This window comes from Strigops habroptila, chromosome 5 (genome assembly GCF_004027225.2).
Source record: "Strigops habroptila isolate Jane chromosome 5, bStrHab1.2.pri, whole genome shotgun sequence".
NCBI classification, from domain to species: domain Eukaryota; kingdom Metazoa; phylum Chordata; class Aves; order Psittaciformes; family Psittacidae; genus Strigops; species Strigops habroptila.
This window is the reverse complement of record NC_044281.2, coordinates 65,788,355-65,810,330: the sequence shown is the minus strand read 5'-3', so window position 1 is coordinate 65,810,330 and position 21,976 is coordinate 65,788,355. Positions and strand designations below refer to the sequence as shown.

The 21,976-nt window shown below is 37.2% G+C and overlaps 1 protein-coding gene across 3 annotated transcripts in view; it reads left to right on the top strand.

The window, feature by feature from the left end:
* BTAF1 (B-TFIID TATA-box binding protein associated factor 1) overlaps nucleotides 1-21,399 on the top strand; it is a 44,333-nt gene extending 22,934 nt beyond the window's left edge. For all 3 annotated transcript variants that reach the window (XM_030485839.1, XM_030485841.1, XM_030485838.1), the window contains exons 15-38: nucleotides 72-176; nucleotides 779-928; nucleotides 1,554-1,696; nucleotides 1,867-2,041; nucleotides 2,543-2,746; nucleotides 4,899-5,328; nucleotides 6,385-6,575; nucleotides 7,536-7,689; nucleotides 7,782-7,891; nucleotides 9,948-10,149; nucleotides 10,550-10,698; nucleotides 13,598-13,750; nucleotides 14,252-14,373; nucleotides 14,457-14,624; nucleotides 14,819-14,896; nucleotides 14,977-15,106; nucleotides 15,747-15,888; nucleotides 16,055-16,185; nucleotides 16,588-16,713; nucleotides 17,513-17,665; nucleotides 18,253-18,464; nucleotides 18,621-18,780; nucleotides 19,396-19,566; nucleotides 19,804-21,399. In XM_030485839.1, the coding sequence (XP_030341699.1) occupies nucleotides 72-176; nucleotides 779-928; nucleotides 1,554-1,696; nucleotides 1,867-2,041; nucleotides 2,543-2,746; nucleotides 4,899-5,328; nucleotides 6,385-6,575; nucleotides 7,536-7,689; nucleotides 7,782-7,891; nucleotides 9,948-10,149; nucleotides 10,550-10,698; nucleotides 13,598-13,750; nucleotides 14,252-14,373; nucleotides 14,457-14,624; nucleotides 14,819-14,896; nucleotides 14,977-15,106; nucleotides 15,747-15,888; nucleotides 16,055-16,185; nucleotides 16,588-16,713; nucleotides 17,513-17,665; nucleotides 18,253-18,464; nucleotides 18,621-18,780; nucleotides 19,396-19,566; nucleotides 19,804-19,950 (3,906 nt within the window). In that variant the 3' untranslated portion in view covers nucleotides 19,951-21,399. The remainder of the gene's footprint in view (nucleotides 1-71; nucleotides 177-778; nucleotides 929-1,553; nucleotides 1,697-1,866; nucleotides 2,042-2,542; nucleotides 2,747-4,898; nucleotides 5,329-6,384; nucleotides 6,576-7,535; nucleotides 7,690-7,781; nucleotides 7,892-9,947; nucleotides 10,150-10,549; nucleotides 10,699-13,597; nucleotides 13,751-14,251; nucleotides 14,374-14,456; nucleotides 14,625-14,818; nucleotides 14,897-14,976; nucleotides 15,107-15,746; nucleotides 15,889-16,054; nucleotides 16,186-16,587; nucleotides 16,714-17,512; nucleotides 17,666-18,252; nucleotides 18,465-18,620; nucleotides 18,781-19,395; nucleotides 19,567-19,803) is intronic.
* The last annotated feature ends 577 nt before the right edge of the window (nucleotides 21,400-21,976 follow it).

Sequence of the window (21,976 nt, the reverse complement as noted above, 5' to 3'; positions counted from 1 at the left end):
ATTTAGTGTTACTGGTGGTTTACTATATGTTTACTATGAATCTGCTTGATCACACAATATCCTTGTTTCAGAGCTCTTCAACATGGCTGACTCCAATTCTGCAAGACATGTTGAGGCACATATTTCAATTTTGTATCTTAGAAAGCAACCAAGAAATTCTGGATCTTATTCACAAGGTATTTGCATGACTTATGACCTACCTATATAGTGCTAACTATCCTGCTCTTTCATGTCCTCTGCACTTTTGTACTGGTAAAGAATAGTGTGTTCATGTTAATTATTTTGTAGTTAGCCTATGTGATGTTTTACTATATAGTGAAGGAGGATAGAATCCTAGAATGGTTAGGGGTGGAAAGGACTTTAAGATCATCTAGTTCCAACCTCCCTGCCATGGACAGGGATGCCTCACCCTGGACCATGTTGCCCAAGGCTCTGTCCAACCTCAGCTTGAACACTGCCAGGGATGGAGCATTTACCACTTCTTTGGGCAACCTGTTCCAGTGCCTCACCACCCTCACAGTAAAGAACTTCTTCCTTATATCTAACCTGAACTTCCCTTGTTTAAGTTTGAAGCCATTACTGCTTGTCCTATCACTGCAGTCCCTGATGAAGAGTCCCTCCCCAGCATCCTTGTAGGCCACCTTCAAATATTGGAAGGCTGCTATGAGGTCTCTGAACAGCCTTTGCTTGGATGGTTCCTACAGTTTATCAGCACACATATGATCTTACGTAGACCCATACAAATTTGTCATGATTTCCGCTATCTTTCTTTCCCAAGGTATGGCTGGAACTGTTAAACAAGGCATCTGTACAGTATGTGGTTGCAGCTGCTTGTCCATGGATGGGAGCCTGGCTCTGTTTAATGATGCAGCCATCTCATTTGCCCATTGACTTAAACATGTTGCTAGAAGTAAAAACCAGATCAAAAGTAAGTGAAATGTGACTTCTCTAGCTGTTCTGGGGAAAGTGGGAAATTGATTAGCTGTATATAAAGGTGCTCTAAAGGTGTTAGAGGGGAGTGGTGGAGCCTTTTTACAACTCTAAATGTAGCCTATCTTACAAACCTCAAGTCTGTAGAGCAAAATAGTTGTCAGGTTATCTGTGAGAACTCAACATTTCTGTCATGTAGCACGCTCCCTGTGAATACTTTATAAAGTCCTTCCATAACCATCATGGTTTCAAACCATGTTTGCAGGTTTGAATCAGGTTCAAATCTGTTTGCAGGACTGAGTTAAGTCTGAAAGCATTGTGTTATTTCTGAAAACATGCTGAAAGAGTTTTCCTTTTTCCTCTATATGGACTCAGTTTATCAGCCAAATGTTGAGTGTTAGTTTTAATATTATTGTGAAGGAACCATATCATGCATTTAATAGGACCACAGAAACTGCTAGCGGAGAAGTGACTTACAGTGGTGAACTGCTTTATGTAAAGTCTGTTATCCAAGAAATGTTCTGGCTTAGTTCAACTTCTGCAGGGAATGTTACGGAATATGAATTCATGTTTTCTATCACAAGCACATTTTACTTTCAATCTCTCCCAAATTTATTCCATAGGAAAAGGCAGGTGCTAAACTGCGTCAAGGTCAAACCCAGAATAAGGAAGTGATTCAGGAATATATTGCTGGGGCAGACAGCATCGCAGAAGATCCAGCAACCAGGGATTATGTTGTCATGCGAGCTCGGATGATGGCAGCAAAGTCAGTTTACTGGAAATCTTAAAAAAATACTTTAAAACAATTTATGTTTTGGGTTCTGTAGTGCTTTTGCTAAAATCTAATTATGTAGACATTTTTGACATCTTCATTTTGAATCATTAATTGCAGGGTAATTGTAACATTGAGGTGACTGTTCTTTCTCCTTTTGTCAGGTTGCTGGGAGCACTTTGTTGCTGCATTTGTGACCCAAGTGTAAATACTGTTACTCAAGAAATAAAGCCAGCTGAATCATTAGCTCAGCTACTGCTCTTCCACTTGAATTCTAAATCTGCCTTGCAGAGGATTAGTGTTGCATTAGTAATCTGTGAGTGGGCAGCCTTGCAAAAGGTAGGATGTTTCTGCAGCAAAAATAAATTTTACTCACTATCTCAGTGCACAGCTTGTCGTCTGCTGCTTAGCTTGAAATGAAATTTCAGTTGATAAGCTGTAATCGTACTTATACATCTAAATACTAAAATCTTGATTGTAGGCAATGGAGGAATACATTACTTGGTAGCTAAACGCCAACTGTTGGAACTATGAATCAGTAAATATGCTCACATTTCTTCTACAAATATGTCTGTTCTCAAGAAGCCTGTTATTTAAGGTCAAGGCTTCCTTTTAACATGACTTTTCTCCCTGTTTTCACTGTCCCTTCAGTTCTCGTAGCAGACTGAAGGTTTTGTTCGTAATATTTCATATCTGGGTTACAAATATTAATGGTCCCTCTGGAAACTGAATTTTTTTTTTTTTTTTTTTTTTGTTTAGATTGCCCTATTTAGTGCCCAAAACTAAACAGCAGAAGCTGTGATTCCTCAGGAATAAACATGATGTCTTTTCCTGTTACAGGAGTGTAGAACTGTGGCTGTTTGTGTGCAGCCTCGCTTACTTGGGGTCCTTTCTGAACATCTCTATTATGATGAAATTGCTGTTCCTTTTACACGAATGCAGAACGAATGTAAACAGCTCATCTCATTGTTAGCCGACTCACACATTGACATTGGAAACAGAGTAAACTGCAGTGTATTTACAATAGATCAAGCAAATGAGCTGGTAAGTAGAGGCATGCCTGCCCTTCCTTCAGATCTGTTCCTGTCTTGAAATACATCTTCAGCATAATTATTACACAGATGGTAACTTTCAGAAATAAGGTAGTGACTTTACACATCCTTGACATGAAATACGTAATGGATACTTACCACTTCCCCCGTGCTGTTAGAGCTGTGCCAAAAACTGAGTACAGTGCAGGTAAATACTAGAGAAGAAACTGACAGTGTCCTGATCCCAGGTTTAGATTCACTACTAAAATCTACACAGAAGAAAAAGCAGGCTGGAACTCCTTCAAAAAACACAGTCAAAAGACTAAATGAACTGTGTAAATTCTAGACTTTCTCCCTACCAACTCCCATGCATGTGATTTAAAGTGTGGGGGTTTTTTGTTTGTTTGTTTTTATTTTCTTTTTCCTGGCTGTTCAATTGTTTTGTCCTTTTTTTTTTTTTTTTTTAATCTGAAAACACCGGTGTTAGATGTGCTCATGAAAGGTAGTTCTTGACATGAAGAGCTCTGTAAGCGAAAATAGAGCTGATAATGTTGGGGCAACAAATTAAAAGGTTTTTCTTCCAACCTGAAACTGGACTCTTAAGCAGAGAGAAAGATGGGTAGGACAGATGAGGTAGGATATAAATGAAGAGCTTGTGGATTTGAGAGCCTGCAAAATAAAAGGGGACTAGGGTGGAAGAGGTGTGTGGATTTGGGGGGATGAAGGAACGGTGATAGATGTGGTGCATCTTGGGGAGGGGGATGAGGAGGATTAGGATCCTGGATGCGTTTGTGTATGCAACTGGGATGCTGAGGATAAGCACAAGGGAAGGTGTAAGTTTGTACAGTTATGGCCATGATCACTGTAGCATGATGGATCTTGAAATTCACAGATGGTAGTATTTATGTATAATACGCAGTAGCTTAACTTGGAAATCTCAACATATCTCTAAAGTTATAGACAATTGTGTATATGGGCTGAGGGGATTTTGGCAGCCAGTCTAACTGTGACTACCATCTAAAATGAATAAATTTCCAAGGTGAGGCCAGACAGAATAATGTGAGCTCATAGTCTGTGAAGTACAGGAGTCTTCATGTACCTCAGTTGTTTACTTTGGAGTCCAGTGATAGGACTGCTTGACCAATGCATGGGTATTTTTCAAGAGATCTCCATTCTGGATTAAATGACTTATTCCATAGCCATAGGAAATAGTTATCTTCTGCACTCTTTCAGCTCTTCAAGTTTTCTTGCAATATGAACACCAAATCTACTCTGCATTGTAGTATGGGTCTTCATGCATTAGATGGAAAAACTGTGTTCTTCCTTGCTATTCATATTTTTTGCATCCTTTGGTCATTCCAGTCATCAAGGTCATGTGGAGTAGAACTTGAGGTATCTATAGAATGAAGCAGTAAAAGTCCTGTCATTGAAAGACCTGACCTGACCATTTAAAAGCAAAAGGCAAAAACCAACAAAAACCCCCCTCAGACTAACCCTCTCAACTGCTGTCATCTTTCCTGTACTTAGATGCCTAACTATCCTATCAGTAGAATAAGTTTAGCATTTCCATGATTCCATGTTGCTTTTAACTTGTTTCCTATGAAAGATTTGAGCAACAGTAGTCAGCCAACTGTGAGTGCGGAAGGGTATGGCAAGTCCTGCAACTACTGGGTTTTGCTGACATTTTCCTTACATTTTTATCCAAGTCTCTCTTTCGTCGAAAGAGTTTAGAAACAACTTTTTCATGCATGGGCCCTTGCACATCCTTTCTGGCCTTATGTATCCATAGCATATTCTACTTTGCTTATCTGTCATGTGCTTACACGTTGCCAGAATATCTGGATATATTTGGCAGAAATAGGACAATCTAAATTTGGAGGAGAACATAAACTCCTCGTTTAGCTTTCAGAATCTAGACTTGAAATGTTCATAATGTGCCTGATTTTTCCCCTTGAGCTGCAGTTCAGGATTCCAGAAACTTCTTTTTGCAGCATTCCCTGCTATTTGTTGGAAAACTAGAAATGATAATACCTGGTGAAACTAGAAATATACCTGGTGAAGTGGCTCGTGTTCTGCCAAGAAAACCATAGTTTTCAGAGGATATCCCTTTTTACAATAAATTTTACAGTAAACAGATTTGTAAGTTTTTTCTTCCTTTTTGTTAGGTTACTTCTGTTTTCAATGAAGCAACATCATCCTTTACTTTGAATCCTAAAATTCTACAACAGTTGGATAGTAAACGACAACAAGTGCAAATGACTGTTACAGAAACAAATCAAGAATGGCAAGTGTTGCATCTGCGAGTCCATACCTTTGCTGCGTGTGCTGTTGTGAACTTGCAGCAACTTCCAGAAAAACTAAATCCTGTTATAAAGCCCTTAATGGAAGCTATCAAAAAAGAGGAGAATACACTTGTACAAAACTATGTGGCTTCGTGTATAGCAAAGTTACTTCAGCAGTGTACAACAAGATCTCCTTGTCCCAACTCAAAGATTATAAAAAATCTCTGCAACTCCCTCTGTGTGGATCCGCATCTGACCCCACTCGCAGCATGTCCTGCACAGCCTCAGAGCAGCAGCTATGAAAACTCAAAAGGTATGATACCGAAGACTGCCAGGATTCTTAAAAATGTGTGTGGTTTTCTCTGAACTGTTAAAATGGGTATTTGAGTGAGTCTTGTTTTCAGTGGTTTTGAAATGCCAGCAACCAAGTCTTCATTTCTTAGTAATTATTTCATTTAGGTATCTTAAACTACACACTGTGTGCAACTAATGATGTATATAGTTTTCAGAAAATTTGTGTTAAAAACCACCTTTGTCCCAGTTTTCAGTTATTTGCGGTTATTATCCCCTTATGATTACATTTCATTTACATATGTTATGAAGCTTTTCATTGAAATTGAATAAGTATGCAAATTAGAGTAGCCTGTTAGAAAAAAGACTGACTTGTGTTGCGTTCCATGGGCTAACACTAAGATAACAAAAGATGAGTACAGTCTTTGATATTAACAAATAATTCTGTGCACCCTACAGTCATGGATTTTTCTTTAAATGACTCTTCCTTGCTGAAAAGGTATAGATAGAATGAACACCACTAAGACCTTAATACTGTCAAAGATTCTAACCTGCTTTAAGGTTTGACCATTATACATAGTACTTTTTCTTAATGAATACATCTATGTCACGTTAGAGTAACATTCATGTCTGATTGAAAATTAAGCTCATTAGCATAAATGGAAACATCAACACATCCAAAAATACTGATGGCATGTGCTGTTGTATCATGATAGAAGTCTTGAACTGTTTGTAAAGAACACAGAAGATAAGGGTTATTTTTAAGCTTTAGAACATAATGTGTTGTCTTACATAAAACAACCTTGTGCAGACGTTTTATATTTGACTGCAGTTTTGTTACCTGTGTTTCTTCTAAGTAATTTGTGTAGCAATTTACACACTTTGTTTTTGATGCCAAGGCTGTAAATGTGCTCTGAATGGAGTAACTCTGTACGTAAATTTTCCATCCTTGAGAACGATGACATGTTTTAGTTTTTTAAGGACATTGAGACCTGCAGATGGCTTGTAGCTAGCTATCACTTCTGCTTGTTTTCTGAACGGCAGCTTAAATTGTCAGGTCTTCTTTCTCTTCCTTCAGGGCCCAGCTCTGATAAAGATGGGATGCATCATACAGTTACTAAGCACAAGGGAATAATTACACTGTACAGACATCAGAAAGCTGCTTTTGCTATCACAAGTCGGCGAGGTCCTACTCCAAAAGCTCCAAAAGCCCCAGTTGTAGATCTCCCTGCTGGCAGTAGTGGAAGCATTCCTACAGAGCTTGACGAGGTAAAGTTCAAAAACTTGCATTTGCAGCTTGGACAATCACACACACACCCCCTGCATTACTTTTGAATTCACTGGAGTTGACAGCATTATAATAGGGATGTCCAGAATTTCTTCATGAGAGAAGAGTTGACATAAAATTGTGATGCAAGCAGCATATGTTTGTTGATAATGATATTTAAATCTTCAGTGTGTCATTAAGAATATTAATAACTCCTGAAATATTTTACATTTAGTACAATCTATGAATATCTCGGTACAAATCCATGCAAATGGATTTCCCCAGACTGTGCTGTGTCCTTACCCATGTTAGTGTTGGTCATCTTGATGCATAATGGATGCTCTGAAGCATTAAGAACAGTCTTTGAAGTATGACTGGCTTTAGGATGTATGTGTGACTTCCACACTTGATACGCTGAATTTTTTGTTACTGTTTTATCATATAAAATGTTGTCATGTTTTAATGAGATGCAGTCAGGACTGTGATTCCTCAACTGTGTTGTGAAGTTTCTTCTTAATTGTTGAAGTGATTTTTATCCATTCTGCTTTCTGAAGAGGGTGGGAGCAAGAGAGAGGGCTTAACAAAACAAATACTGCTTTTGGGAAGTCTTGCTAGCGTGTTACTCTTTGTGGTGTCCCTATATTGGCAATATCTGAGGTTCTGAAACTGGAACCAGTTGGAAAACCTCTTGCTGAAATGGGCCTGTGTCAGCAAAAGCCAAATCCCAATACTTATAGGATTTAGATAATCTGCTATAAAAGACCTTTGGTTGGTTGGGGTTTTTTTCCTGTGTAAAGAATAAAGTAAGTAACTTACAAAGCAAAAAATGGACCAGCAAATGTGTTGTAAATAGCTATAAACAGAGTCAGAATAGAATGCCTATGTAACAATGGGAGCCTGCTTGAAAGTGATTGCTATTCCTAAATGTGTCCTTTCCGGTTTGTTAAATTGTTTAACTCTAGGCTCAGAAACCTTATGTTGTACAGAGAAGAGGAGCTGAATTTGCCTTATCTACTATAGCTAAACATTTTGGTGCTGAAATGGCAACAGGATTGCCACATCTCTGGGATGCTATGGTTGGGTCATTAAGGAACAACATTCACATAAATAATTTCGGTAATTACCCTTCTGATTTAAGCGGGGGGAGGGCTGGTAGGCTGGGGGTGGTATGTCAGTCTTAAACTGAACACCTTTTCTGTTTTTAACAGACCGAAAGTCCTTATTGGAAAAAGGAGATGCTCCTGCCCAGGAGCTAGTAAATTCTTTGCAGGTTTTTGAAACAACAGCAGCTGCAATGGATACTCAGCTACATCCTCTGGTAATTATATTCCAAAGCAGCTTTTTTGTGGGAAGCAGTTCAGTCTGTTCATTGCCACTGTTTTAAATCTTTGTTTTGTAAGGCTTTTTAGATGTTTTTCTAATTTTGCTCAAATAGTGTTCTTATTCATTTGCTAGCCTGCCTGTTCTCCAAATCCCGTATCCTAGTCTTGATGAACTGAAGACATAGCCTTCTGTCCTCAGCAGTTCAGCTGTTACGTTTTAAAGCTGGTTTTCCCCATGTTCTGTAGGATGTTAAATTCTGTATTTATTTGTGTGGGGTTGAAGAATAAGCCCACACATAAATAAAGCAAGCACCTACCTACAACTTAGCCCTGGCCTACCCTCTTCAGATGGTCAGATGCCCAAATAAGATCGTGTCTGAAGTTTGAGTTAGGATAATATTTGTGCTGTTTTGTTACATTGAAATCAGCATCTTGACTCTGCTTTATTCTAATTCCAGATTTCTTAAACCTGAAGAACAGAGTAATAATATGATACCTTCTCTTTGTTAGTGAAGTACAGATAAAAATGCTGTTAAGCTGCACTATGTGGCTGACTGAAATGGGTTGACTTCTAATAGACTGACATGTAGTTTATGTGGCCAGAGTAGGGGGGGAAATGCTAGTAATAAAACTGCACAATTTACTGCCTGACTACTGTGGAACAGGCTGAAGGTTGTCAGAAAGGCTCCCTGTGCAGGGAATGAAAAATTATGGGAAACTTCAGTTTACCCCCAAGTAGACTGGATCAGTTGGTTTTTTTGGGGTTTTGGTTTTGGGTTTTTTTTTTTTGTTCTTTTTACACACCACTCAATGTAAAAGACTTAACACCTTACATGCAGTAGTGAGCTTTGAACTGACTATCTCTACTCAGGAAAGAGATTGCGTTAGGAGTGTTAGGAGTTAGGAGAGTTTTGTGAAAGTATCAGCTGAATGTAAAATACTGCTTTAAAAAAAGATTAGTTAGAAACAGAACAAGAAAGACATCATTATGCTTCCATCTGAACACAATTTTCAGTATTGGCCTATCTGCAGTACTATATTTCAGAATAAATATAGTAGCAGTGGAAAAGACGTAAGAGGAGGGCAACAGGATAATAAAAATATATGGAAAGACTCTCATGGAAGGAGTAAGTAGATCAGAACTCTGGAAAGGATATGATGGGAAAGGATGGATGTAAGGAATGGATGTAGCATTCTGAGCAGATGGAGAAGATTCATGCGGAACATATGGAATTGTTTGTTATCTATTTAAATAAAATACTGAAGTGATTTTGAGTGAATTTACCATATGAAATGGAAAGGGGTTTCTAATACATCTATGTATTTTATATGTATACATATATATGGTGTGCGGTTAATGTGTAGATTGTTTGGGGGGCTGCTAATACTGTATACGTGTTTAAAAAGGAAAAAATCCCATAGGAAGTAAAAGAGACTGGAATTGGCTCATCGAAGCTAATATTTAAGGACTTCCATGCTAGGAAAAACCTGGGCATCTCTTTAAGATATCTGACATAAAAATGTGTTTGTGCTGATGAGAAAGACATGTACATACACACATGCTCCCTTGGGAAGATGTGAATTTCTTTCTGGGTGTCTTGTCACACAGAGTTAATAAGACTCCCAACACACAACTCATCTCCCTAAACATAAATGGGATGAGTCTAGGATGAATTTTCAAGCTGGAAATTTTTAAATCTATGTATCTGTATTTAAGCAATGACTTTTTTTTTAAAGTTCTGAGTTGTTAGTACTGTGTTTTTCCAGTGTAAAACGCTTCCTTAATTACCAAGGGCTTCTTTAATTTTCATTTTGTCTAAAACCCTAAATATTTTGTTACTCAGAATTTTAACTGCGTTGGGGAGTAATACTTGTTCAAAGTTCAGTTTTCATCTTCTAGAAGAATTTTTCAGTTCTAAAGAATTAAACCTTGTGAAGGCCATTTCAGGCATTCTTTGGGAGGCAGCAGAGACTGTTAAGACTGTTTAATTGAAAATAACTCAGTAATTTCTTTACAATTCATATTAATCTTTACTCTTTTCTTCTGTTCAGTTAATACAGCACTTGACTCATCTTTATATGTGCCTTCAACATCCCAGCACTGCAGTGAGACACATGGCTGCTCGTTGTGTAGGTGTTATGAGCAAAATAGCTACCATGGAAACAATGAATATCTTTCTAGAGAAAGTTCTGCCATGGTTGGGAGCAATAGATGACAACACCAAACAAGAAGGTGCAATTGAAGCACTTGCATGTATCCTTACTTGAGCATTCAAAAATGTGGAAACTTCTTTGCAGTTGCTTAATTTGGGGGGACAAAAACTATGCCTGAAAAAATGGGAAGAGGAAGTAAATAAAATCTTAAACTATGTTCTTCCTGTAGGCAAGAAATAGAAGAGGCTTTCATTTCTATTGCCCTTATTTTAATGACATTTTGATGGAGATAATTGGATTTCTCAAACGATGGAATTCGCCAGGCCAAATGTAACTGGGTGGCTGAGACTTCTCTCTCTCCCCCACCCCATTGCTTTGTTAGTAGAAATCTTGTTCATGTAATCTGTTAATGACTTTTACCTGTTGAGTAGGAAATCTGCCAGGTTCATGTCAGACAATCCTGAACTGGTGAAAACTTACTTCCTTAATAACTGATCCAGGTGTAATGGAGCAGCTGGATGTCGGTATTGTTCCATACATTGTTCTTCTAGTGGTTCCAGTTCTGGGTAGAATGAGCGATCAGACAAACAGCGTACGTTTTATGGCTACCCAGTGCTTTGCAACACTAATTAGACTAATGCCTCTTGAGGTAAGCTCGAGTTGTAAGTATACTGAGTATGTGAACTGCCCTCTCTCCACTTTTTCACCAGCCAGAAAGTCCAAGCTTCTGGCTTATTAAATGCTGAGCAAGTAGCTTTTTATAGATGCTGAGTCCCTATCAGATAATTGAAGATGTGTCCTTTATAATGTAAAATGAGTAAAATTGGACCCTTTGTTAGTAATTTTCTAAATTAATGTTGAAGTAAAATTTCTCTTTGCAAGAAACTGTACATGAAGTTAAAAGTACATACTCATTAATCTTCTGTGTAATGCTGCTTTTGCTAATTTTAGCTCAAAAGTCTTAGGAGTTACATGTGTGCTCACTATGTATGCGTGGTGGTGTGTATGCGCTCAAGGGAAATACATAAAAAAACAATACTGATTTAAAAGGAAGAGATGAAATAGCAGTAATGGAAGTAGTGTGGAGATACATATAGTTACTTATTCCTAGTTCCTAAAATCAAAAAGCCCCAACCTACAGCTTTGGGTAAAATATTACGTTTATTATGATCCAGTAGTGTTTAGTCAATACAGATTTGCTTCAGTTTTTCACTCCTCCTACAACTTGCATTCCTCAGACACTTTCTAATATTGCACTTGAGGGACTAACTACAAGGCTTCTTAGTAACTTATTTTCACCACCAGATGGTAATAGAAGACAGTTCAGAATTCGTTTGCATGTTTCTAATGAGGAAAAAAAAATTTGTCAGTTTAATGGGTTTAGTATCTTCTATTATTGCAACTTTAAATTTAGTATAATAACCGTAGAACCTGTTAACGAGCAATCTGCATTAAACGGAGCACTTGCTTCCTGTATGCTTACACTGAAATGTTGAAAAAGTTAAAAGTGGGCGAAGTAGAAATGAATTTCTGGCATGCTGCTGTTTATTCCAGTACTATTCACACCAGTGCCCTTCATATGCATCTGGATACAGACCTATGGAATACATAAAACTTAGATTATTAGATTTTTTTTTAAAGCTATTTTAATAGAATTTAGTGAGCATCTCTTAGAAATGTAGAATACTTGTTTTATTAATTGCATACCTGTGCATGATCAGTTCGTGTTTCTTTTCCACAGTTACTCAAGAACTCCCTTAGGACTTCACTTTCCAGTTAAGGAAGTTCAGTATCAGATATTGAAATCTATTTAATATGCAGACTTTGGGTGAAATAGATTAATAATGAGCGAAAATACCAGTACTGTTGTGGAACAGTCTTTTGAATGCCAGCAATTTTAAATGTTAGGCCAAACAAAGAATATAAATTGATAACTGTAGAGGGGTTGGAGTCACCTCAGTGGAAAGAGTAGGGGGTGGATTTACAGGGCCTGGGGAAATAGATCTTTTATGAGACAATACTTTATGAAGGCATCCTTTTTTGAGGTTGAAATAACTTTATTACTAGCTTTCATAGTCAAAGTTTCATGCATGCTTTGTGTGAAAAAACTCATGGAGTGGTGTTTTATGGATACAGTTTTATTTTTTTAAATGGGAAGACTTTTTAGAGCAGTCTTGCAGATATTTCATAAGACAAATTCTTAGAGCTTTCTGTAGTTACAGTGGTGGTATAAAAAAAAACAGACTTCTTCAATTTTATGTCCCTGAAGCATGACTTCTAGTTTTGTAACAAAACAAAGAGTCTCTCTAGTCTTCTGTGTTTATTGTTGGCATTTTATATACTGCCTAAAATGTATGACCTGAGTTCAGCTCCTGGATAAGTAAAAGTGATAGAGGTCTGAATAAGCTTTGAGTTTCTAATCTGTATTTTTGTGTTGGTTTCTCATTGTGAAGAATTGGAAACAATAGCAGTAAATGAGTTGGGAGAACTTAGCTTGCTCAGTTTCCTGTATCTTTATTCTCAATTTCATTATTCATTCAACCATAAAGATGAAAATATGACTGAGAGAAGAATTGTAAGATAAATGCTTCAGCTTAATCTGTCCTGTTTTATTGATAAGCAGTCATACTGCAAGTTGACAATATACTTGAACAAAATTAACTGGCATGGTATTCATGCTTCAGATATACTATTTTGAAAGAGAGAGTAAAAAGAGCAGTTGAACAAGTAGGCTGTTGTCCATGTGTATGTGCATCTTAAATATCTTATTGGAGCCCTTGTAACATCTGAAATCTGGGTTAGGTGGAAAACTAACCTTTTCCACCTTCCTTATTAACCACATACACAGTGGAATGATAGAATTTTTCTTTTCAGCCAGGAGCGCACCCCAAGTGATTAGTAACTTGGGTTTTGAAGTAAAGCTAACTAAAGATGGAGGTGTCCCAGAAAACTGGGATGACACATGTGATGATGGGAAATCTCACTGTCTCTCTTGCTACTGTGTATTATTAGCAAGCAAGAATGTCTGAACATATTTGGTGTCCAGATACCCATCCACAACATGAACGAATATCTGGAGTGGTATGGGAAGTACCTAGGAAGCCAGTGTCTGCTGCTGCAAACCTGGAGGAGTTTAGGTTTTTCTTTTTCCAACTGCCTGAATTCATCCTATGACTTCCAGTATCACTTTAGGTCCAATTATACTAACATCTGTAAGAGAAAAATCCATCTTGCTTGGAATGGTGGATTTGGCTAAGGAGAAATGGGTGTCAAAGGATTCTCTAGCTAGCCAGATAAACTCTCTGATTAGAGCTAGAATACCTAAGATTTGTAAAATCTTACAGGCGTGACCAGGATTTCCATCTTCCATGTGATTCTATCAAGCTTTTCAGTGTGTCCTTTGGGGCACTGAGTTTGAATTTACACAACCAAGAAGATTGCAGAACTTTGCCATCTGTTTAAAATGTCTAAGCTAGTATGAATTTTTCTTCCTCTCTGTGAATTAAGTACTGTAGCCCCTACATTACTGCTTTAAAAATATTTCCTAGGCTGGTATACCAGATCCACCAAACATGTCTGAAGAATTAATCCGAATGAAAGCTAAAGAACGTCACTTTCTGGAACAATTATTGGATGGAAAAAAACTGGAAAACTATAAAATTCCAGTACCAATCAAAGCAGAGCTCAGAAAGTATCAGCAGGTAACAGCTTATACTTTTATTTTAAAGGAGCAGTATTTTATGGAAGGGTGGGAGTTGTTTGGGTGCTGGGGGTGTTTTGCTTGTGGGTTTTGAGGGGTTTTGTTTTGTTTTTAGCTGTGCAGTGTGTATCTTGTGTCCTTGGGTAAGGAAGAACAAATCAAGTAATGCGTGCCATTTATACAGTTTTTCTTTTAATGGTAGATTTTTTTTTTCCCCTCTCTCATCTTTCTCAGGGAATGGCCAATGGGCTATGCCTTGCTTAGACTGATTGTAGCTGCTCTCCACTGCAAAGCCAGACCTCCTTGTGCTGTTTGGCCACTTCTGTTTCTGCCTTTATTCCCCTCTGCGTTGAGTGAAAGGGCTGTAGTGCATGCATTTATGGTGGGAAACAAGCTTATAGTTGGGCAATGATGGATGATAGAACATACAGATGTTTGAACTGAAGATGAACTAGCCAAAAGCCAGTTCTTCTGAAGTGCTCTTTCTGTTTTCCAATTTCAGGATGGAGTGAACTGGCTGGCATTTCTCAATAAATACAAACTTCATGGAATTCTTTGTGATGACATGGGCTTAGGGAAAACTTTACAGTCCATTTGCATTCTTGCGGGTGATCATTGCCTCAGGTAAGTGTAAACAAGTAACATTCTATCTTAAAGATATTCTATGAAAAACTGTTTTTTTCAAACTTGTTTTGGTATTCTTGAAGGGCTCAGGAATATGCAAGGACAAAACTGGTGGACAGTGTTCCCCTTCCCTCCTTGGTGGTGTGCCCTCCGACACTCACAGGACACTGGGTGGATGAAGTGGGCAAATTTTGCTCGAAAGAGTATCTTAACCCTTTGCACTATACAGGACCTCCTACTGAGAGAGCAAGGTAATGTATTTTGCATTTATGACTTGGATAGAGTAAAATACAACACAGAATTTTGCAATTCACTTTACTGCTACTACTGAAGCATAATTTGTGGGCATGGTAAAACTTGTGATGGTACCTTTAAAATCTGAAACAATAACACGTGTAAGGAACATTTTAGTTATCTCCCCTACTTTATTTTATTTTTTCTTAAGATTACAACACCAGGTGAAAAGACACAATCTCATAGTGGCTTCATATGACGTTGTAAGAAATGACATTGACTTCTTCAGGTGAGAATTGGTTTGTTTTCTGAGGTTTTTAATAGCTTATAATTTTAAATGATACTTAAGTCTGCATTCTTCTTTTCCAGAAATATTAAGTTTAATTACTGCATTCTTGATGAAGGCCACGTAATAAAAAATGGAAAAACAAAATTGTCAAAAGCAGTAAAACAGCTGACTGCCAATTACAGGATAATTCTTTCTGGCACACCAATCCAGGTAACTGCTTCTCTTTTCCCAAGGAGTTGGGTGAGTGGTAGAAAACAAGTGAGACAGATCTACTTTGCAGTCTGTTTTATTGGGATTTTTATCAGAGTCATCTTGCTCCAAGTATACATTGTATTAAAAAAAGAAAAGCTTTTCATTGCTAAATACTTGAAATGACATCTTTTTCCTTTCCTAGTATACCCGTGTATCGGGGAAAGGGTGCAGAATCCATGGTACTAACGGGGGCTCAAAGTTGGCAACAAGACTTGCTCTACCGCTTGTTCTATACACAGCAGGCAGGGAAGGGAACTCCAGATCTTGGGCTTTCTCCTAATGAATTGTTTGTGGAGTATCTGTCTTGTCTGGGACTAAGACTACTGGCGTCTCCTGGGGTTTGTTGTCCAGAACTCACAGCGTGGCTTAATACATCAGACACAGTAGAAAGTCCATTTATGTGTCAAAATGCAGGTACAGGTCTTCTGTTACTTAGTTTGATGAAAGAGCCACCAAGTTCCAAGAGCTCAAAAGTACGTCGAAGTGTTCTGTTTGTAGTTTCATAGGCAGTGTTAAATAGATATGGAAATGTTTGTGATAACTTGTAACAACTCATTACATCTGAAAATAATTTTAAAAATGTTCTGTCTATGTTCAGAACAATGTCTTAGAGTTGTGGTCATTGTTTGACTTCCTCATGCCGGGATTTTTGGGTACTGAACGCCAATTTGCAGCTCGTTATGGCAAACCAATACTGGCAAGTAGAGATGCCCGAAGCTCCAGTCGAGAACAAGAGGCTGGTAAGGATCAAATGTTAAATCTTGGCTTTTGTTTTCTTCATTTAAATGAGAATTGCACATGAAAAGAGAAAGTGTGGTCAGTTCCCGTGTAAGAAATTGGGGGTGAGAGGTGGACATGTCAAATTATTTTTTTTCCTAAAATACTGCTTCCGTTTGTCTTCTCCAGGGGTTCTTGCAATGGAAGCACTGCACCGCCAGGTTCTGCCATTCCTCCTAAGGAGGATGAAAGAGGATGTACTGCAGGATCTTCCACCCAAAATTATTCAAGATTATTACTGTATTCTCAGTCCTCTACAGGTATGCTTAAAAAGTGGCTGGAAGCTTAGTGTTTTCAGCACAGTTAAGACCACAAAAGAAGCACTTCGGTAATCCTGGGTCAATCTGATGTCACCTCTGACATTCTTTGGGACCGTGGGACTAAAAGGTTTTTTCTAGCACATGTTTTAAAACTAATTTCAGTCCAGTTACAATAGAGTATTTCTTTAGCTTAATTTCTGGCATCATTCTATAGCAGCAACATCTTTCCAAGCTGAAATAAAATTGCAAGAGATTGCACTGTTAATCTCGATCTTGTGCTCCGTATATAGTTTTCTTAATTTATGGCAATTCAGAACTTTAACTTGGAACTAAAATTTAAAAATGGCTGTTTCTCTTTTTTCTATCAGGGAAAACATACTCATTCTCTTGTCTGCTCTACAGGTTCAGCTTTATGAAGATTTTGCCAAGTCTCGTGCCAAATGTGATATAGATGAAACAGTTTCTTCAATTTCACTGAATGAAGAAACTGAAAAACCAAAGCTTAAAGCTACAGGTCATGTATTCCAGGTACAGATGTCTTTTTATTTTTTACTACCTAGTTCATTTATCTCTGGTTACTATTTCTAGGTTAATAAAGAATGAAAATCAAAATAGTTAACTTGTACATTTGTGTACATATGATCCAAGTAAAATATTTAGATTTTGGATCAGACTGCCTGAAAATGATGTATAGCTATTATGCTTAAATTATGTTCTTGGGTTTTAAGCAATATAAAACTGTCTCACTTTTTTAATATGTTGTGCTTAACTGGTGTTCAGCTGTTTGTAGATCTTGGATACTACTTCTGATTAAAAACTGATTACCAGAAGTGCAAAACCTCGAAAAGAAAGGGAACTAATTTTGGTTTTATTAGTTGTTCCAGTACAAAATTAAGATACTAAACCATGAACAAAATTAGTTTCCTTAAGGTTAGATCTGAATTAATGAAGGTTCATGGTCTTACAGAATTGCAGGTTAAGTCTTGGCTACTGGGAAATAATAATTCTCAAAGACTCTGCACAGCTCCGAAACCCGTCTACTGTATCCCACACTCACATGAAGATTTGGGAAATGGTAGTATTTGTACTGTTCCTGCAACAGGAACCAAGATCATTACACACCTAATAGTTATTGGATACAGTTTGAAATACTGGTCTAGTTAACATAAACGTGTAACATTATTGTAATGAAAATATACCCTGAAGTTCAAATTGTGGGATGTGGCTGAGTGGCCCCTATACTTTGTAATCAATTTTGTTCATCCTTTTTCTGTAACTACATTGTTACTAACTATATCTTTGAACTTCATTTCCTAAACAATTCAAGGCACTGCAATACTTAAGAAAGCTATGCAACCACCCAGCATTAGTGTTAACAACCCAACACCCAGAATATAAAAGAATTACAGAGCAGCTTGCAGCTCATAGTTCATCCCTTCGAGATATCCAACATGCACCTAAGCTGTCTGCTTTAAAACAAGTAAGTAGATGTGCATGTTGTGCCTTAAATTTCCTAAATGTGTCTCTACTGATGTTACAATTTAAAAAGTTTAAGACTTCATCAGTATGAAAATGATCTTAAAAGTTTTAGTTAAGTATCAAATGAAATAGAGTACAAGGGTTTTTTAGACATATGTCCTATTTCTTCTGTTTAATTCAAGGGGAAAGGGGAAAGGGGAAGCATAAGCTTGCTTCAAGATGATGCTTACAAAATTTTTGCTGCTTTGTCAAAAAACTTACTTTTATTCTGTTTCTTACTCCTGTCCCTCTTATTACAGAAAAACATTTATTATATGGGAGACTGTTAGCTTGAAAATGTTAGATTGCATTACATACTTAAATTCTATTTTAAGTAAAACAAAATTACAAAAATGACTATTCTGTTTACTCTTAATTTTTCATACTTTGACAGTAAAGCCAACTTTGCATTATCATTTAAGTGACTGTCACAGACTTCCTCTATAGTTTGTTTGTCTTATTTCTACTTCTAACAGTTCATCCATGTCAATATTTACATGAGATACACTGTCATTTTGATGATATGCTTGAATGCTCTTTTACTTTAAGCTGCTGCTAGACTGTGGTTTGGGGAATGGTGGATCTTCAGAAAGCGGTACAGAAGCTGTTGTGGCCCAGCACAGAGTACTTATCTTCTGTCAACTTAAGAGCATGCTGGATATAGTGGAGCACGACCTTCTTCGACCTCAGTTACCTTCAGTTACTTATTTACGACTAGATGGCAGCATTCCTGCTGGTCAGAGGCATTCCATTGTTTCCCGGTAAGCATATCCCTTCATAAGCAATATGAGGGCAACTGTAATGAGCTATATTATTTATATGGTATGAAATTGTTCTTTGGTCTGCCTCAGAGCAGTTGAGGTTCATAAATTCATCATTTATGTGAAATTTACCTTGCTTTTTTTGTGTGTGTGCAGGTTTAATAATGACCCATCTATAGATGTTCTTTTGCTCACAACTCATGTTGGTGGACTGGGACTTAACTTAACAGGGGCCGATACAGTAGTATTTGTGGAACATGACTGGAACCCAATGAGAGACCTGCAAGCCATGGATCGAGCACATCGCATTGGGCAGGTGAACAACTCTTGAATTTCCCTTAATATTCTTCCCTTGCTGAACTCCTGTTTTTTTTGAATTGGGATAAGGTTGTAGCATATAGTAAGTGATCTCTGAAAAGCTTCCATTCATACCGCTTCCTCGCAAGTATGCCAGATGTTGAAGTGTGTACTTTCTTTTCCTGTCCCGATCTTGGTATGCCTTCTCTTCTGTACTGTCTGAGCTGCTGAGGAGAGGCCAGGGAAGAATCACCTTTCAGGGGAGGAAGAGATGCAATTGAGACACAGAACTTGAGGGAAAGCCCCCACAGGGTTGTCCTCCTCTGATGCCTGGACAGGGAAAGAGTGACTGCTGTTAGTCTCCCTCTACAGCTGTAAAAAGCAGTTAATTCTTAACTTCCTGAGTACAGATGCAATTGCAGGTGTCTCTACTGTATGCTGGCATGGTCTCATTCTTTTAATCTAACATCAGTCAGACTTACTGAGTAAAATTACTGAAGGGTAACTCCAAGCCAAACTGCTTTCAGACTCTTCATAATAAATACTAAAATATTATGCTGTCTTGAATACCTAAATACCTAAGATATTCTATATCTTTTTAATTTTTTGTGTATGTGCTTTTTTTTCCTTTCAGAAACGCGTTGTTAATGTATATCGCCTGATAACCAGGGGAACTCTGGAGGAAAAGATCATGGGTCTTCAGAAGTTCAAAATGAATATTGCAAATACAGTGATCAGCCAAGAAAACACAAGCCTGCAGAGCATGGGAACAGAACAGCTTCTTGATCTGTTCACTCTTGACAAGGTAAAAAGCCATTTTACAAATACCTACCAAAAATAGAGTAAGCTTAGGAAAAAGCTCTGCTTTGAAATGTAAAATTTAATCACACGAACACTCGAGGTTGGAATGATGAATAGTAGATAGCTCTCTGAAAAACAGGAGGAAGTGCTGTTTCCCTAAAAGAAAGGTAAGATTTGAAGAATTTTGCATAGTCCTGAAAATATTATTTGATATATTAATTGACTTTTTTTTTTTGTGAAGGATGAAAAAACTGAAAAAGCAGATACCTCTACCTCTTCTGGGAAAGCATCAATGAAATCAGTCCTTGAAAACCTTGGAGAACTATGGGATCAAGAACAGTATGACACTGAATACAGTCTTGAAAACTTTATGCATTCATTAAAGTAACCATCATATATTCATAATTCAACTGCTGCTAGTTCACATATTCTGCTGATATTCAGCAAACTTCAAAGCATATATAGTGAACCTTTAGCTTCATGTGTAAATAGACTTACTGAAAGAAGAATCTTCAAAAGAGTGGCACTGAGTAGTGTCACCTGTTTCACTGGGGAGTTACTCTGTCTTAAACGTTTGCACTGTATAAAAACTTTAAATGTAAACATTGTGAGGTGGTTTGAATTCTACTTGTTCTGAACAGCTGCAAGTTCTTTCTTGGTAGAAGAATAAAACAAAGCAAGTTTATACATATGTTAACAAGTGTTCCTTCTGTTTGAAGTTAAGTCCACCGTTATTTCTTTCTGTATCTATAATAGTTTTGTACAGTTGTTTCAGTGAGTACTTCAGGTTGTTCAGTGTACATTTTTCTTTTAAACACAACTTGCTTTTATGATGTATTAAAGAACAGTTTTCAACTTAAAACTTTTCAGATCATTTCAGGAGTTGTATCACCAGAGGCAAAGCCTAGAAGCCTTGAAAGTATTGAATAATTACCTGGCACTAGGTGTGTGCACCCACCTTTGTATATTGAGTATAAATATATTATGCTCTTCAGTCTTTTGACACCATCTTGAGAGAACAGCTGACTTGAACTTTTTAATGTAATGAGCTATATTAAATACAGGTAATGGCCTATTTGAGGCCATGTTTGCATCCTGTTAGCAGGGGTGTACTTTTTTAATTTATCTATAAGGCTAGAGTATAGCCACTTTGAGAGATGCATGTATTCAGTATGTTTCAATCCTATATATTTTTTGTAACTAAAAGAAGAAATTAAATATACGTACAGACATTTTCCAGAAGTAGATTTTACACTGTCTAGGATTCTAAAATCCATGCTAAAGTGACTGTTTACTAAACTGATGCATGATTTAAAGCTTCTTAAAGGAATAGGGAAGACTTTTTTTCTTTAGGAGAAAATATACATAGAGGATACCTACATTCAGTTTGAGGTAATTGAATAGTTTAAATGGTGTAACAAAGATAGTAAGGGACTTTAATAGCAGTGAGTGAGAATAATATGGCTGTATGTTAAGCAGCTTTTTATAAAAGGGAGGCAGTAGTAAAAGTGTGTTTCTAGATGTGCATATGTACCAGTATATGCACTTTTTATAAATATTAAATTATAGATAACTTACAGCAGTTGTCTGGATACATAGAATATATGTATAATATAAAACCTAAGGTTTGTAGCTTGCTGTGTGCTTAAGCATCAGAGCTTAAAAACCACCAGAGACCTCAACTATGTAAAATAAGATTGTTTTAAAACAATATATATAAATCAAGACTGTTCTGCAGCATTGGAGATGAATTTATGTCACATTTCAGTAGTTCTGAACTGCCATATTGTAACTAAATTAGCATTCCATGAAAATAAACAAAACTGGGAATATATAACTTGTATGTCCATGTTTAAGTTTATTCTGCAGTGAAAACTTTCACTGTAGCTGACTAGGTATAAAAACTAATGCTTTGGGAAATTACAGTTGGATTACTAGTAGTATTCTTAGTCATTTCTGCCTTCATACATAGAATATTTATGTTGTGCTTTCGACTGATAATGCAAGCAGGGGGAGAGGCAAGATGGGTTGGAGTTCTGTTGCAGAGGAATTATAATGCTGGAATACTGGGTACTTTTAAGATAATCTGGTGCTAGTGCCCAGAAATAATATATTTGAATAAAGAAACTTCTTATTTAGTCATAAAACACTGCATATGTTTTTCTTCAAGAGTTTTATTAGTTGCAGTGGTAGGAAACTATGTGGCTCCTGTTGGAAAAGAAATACACAGCAAAGGACTGCTTTAAAGCAGTCATTTATCACATTGAGGTTGCTATGCAACCATAATACTCTTAGTGATGGCTCTCTTGGATATGACATCAAAAAGACTCCTGTACTTGGAAAATGAGGGGAGCAAAACCTAGAATAATTGTTTCAAGATTATTACATGTACTGACTGATCATAAGTGTTCCGT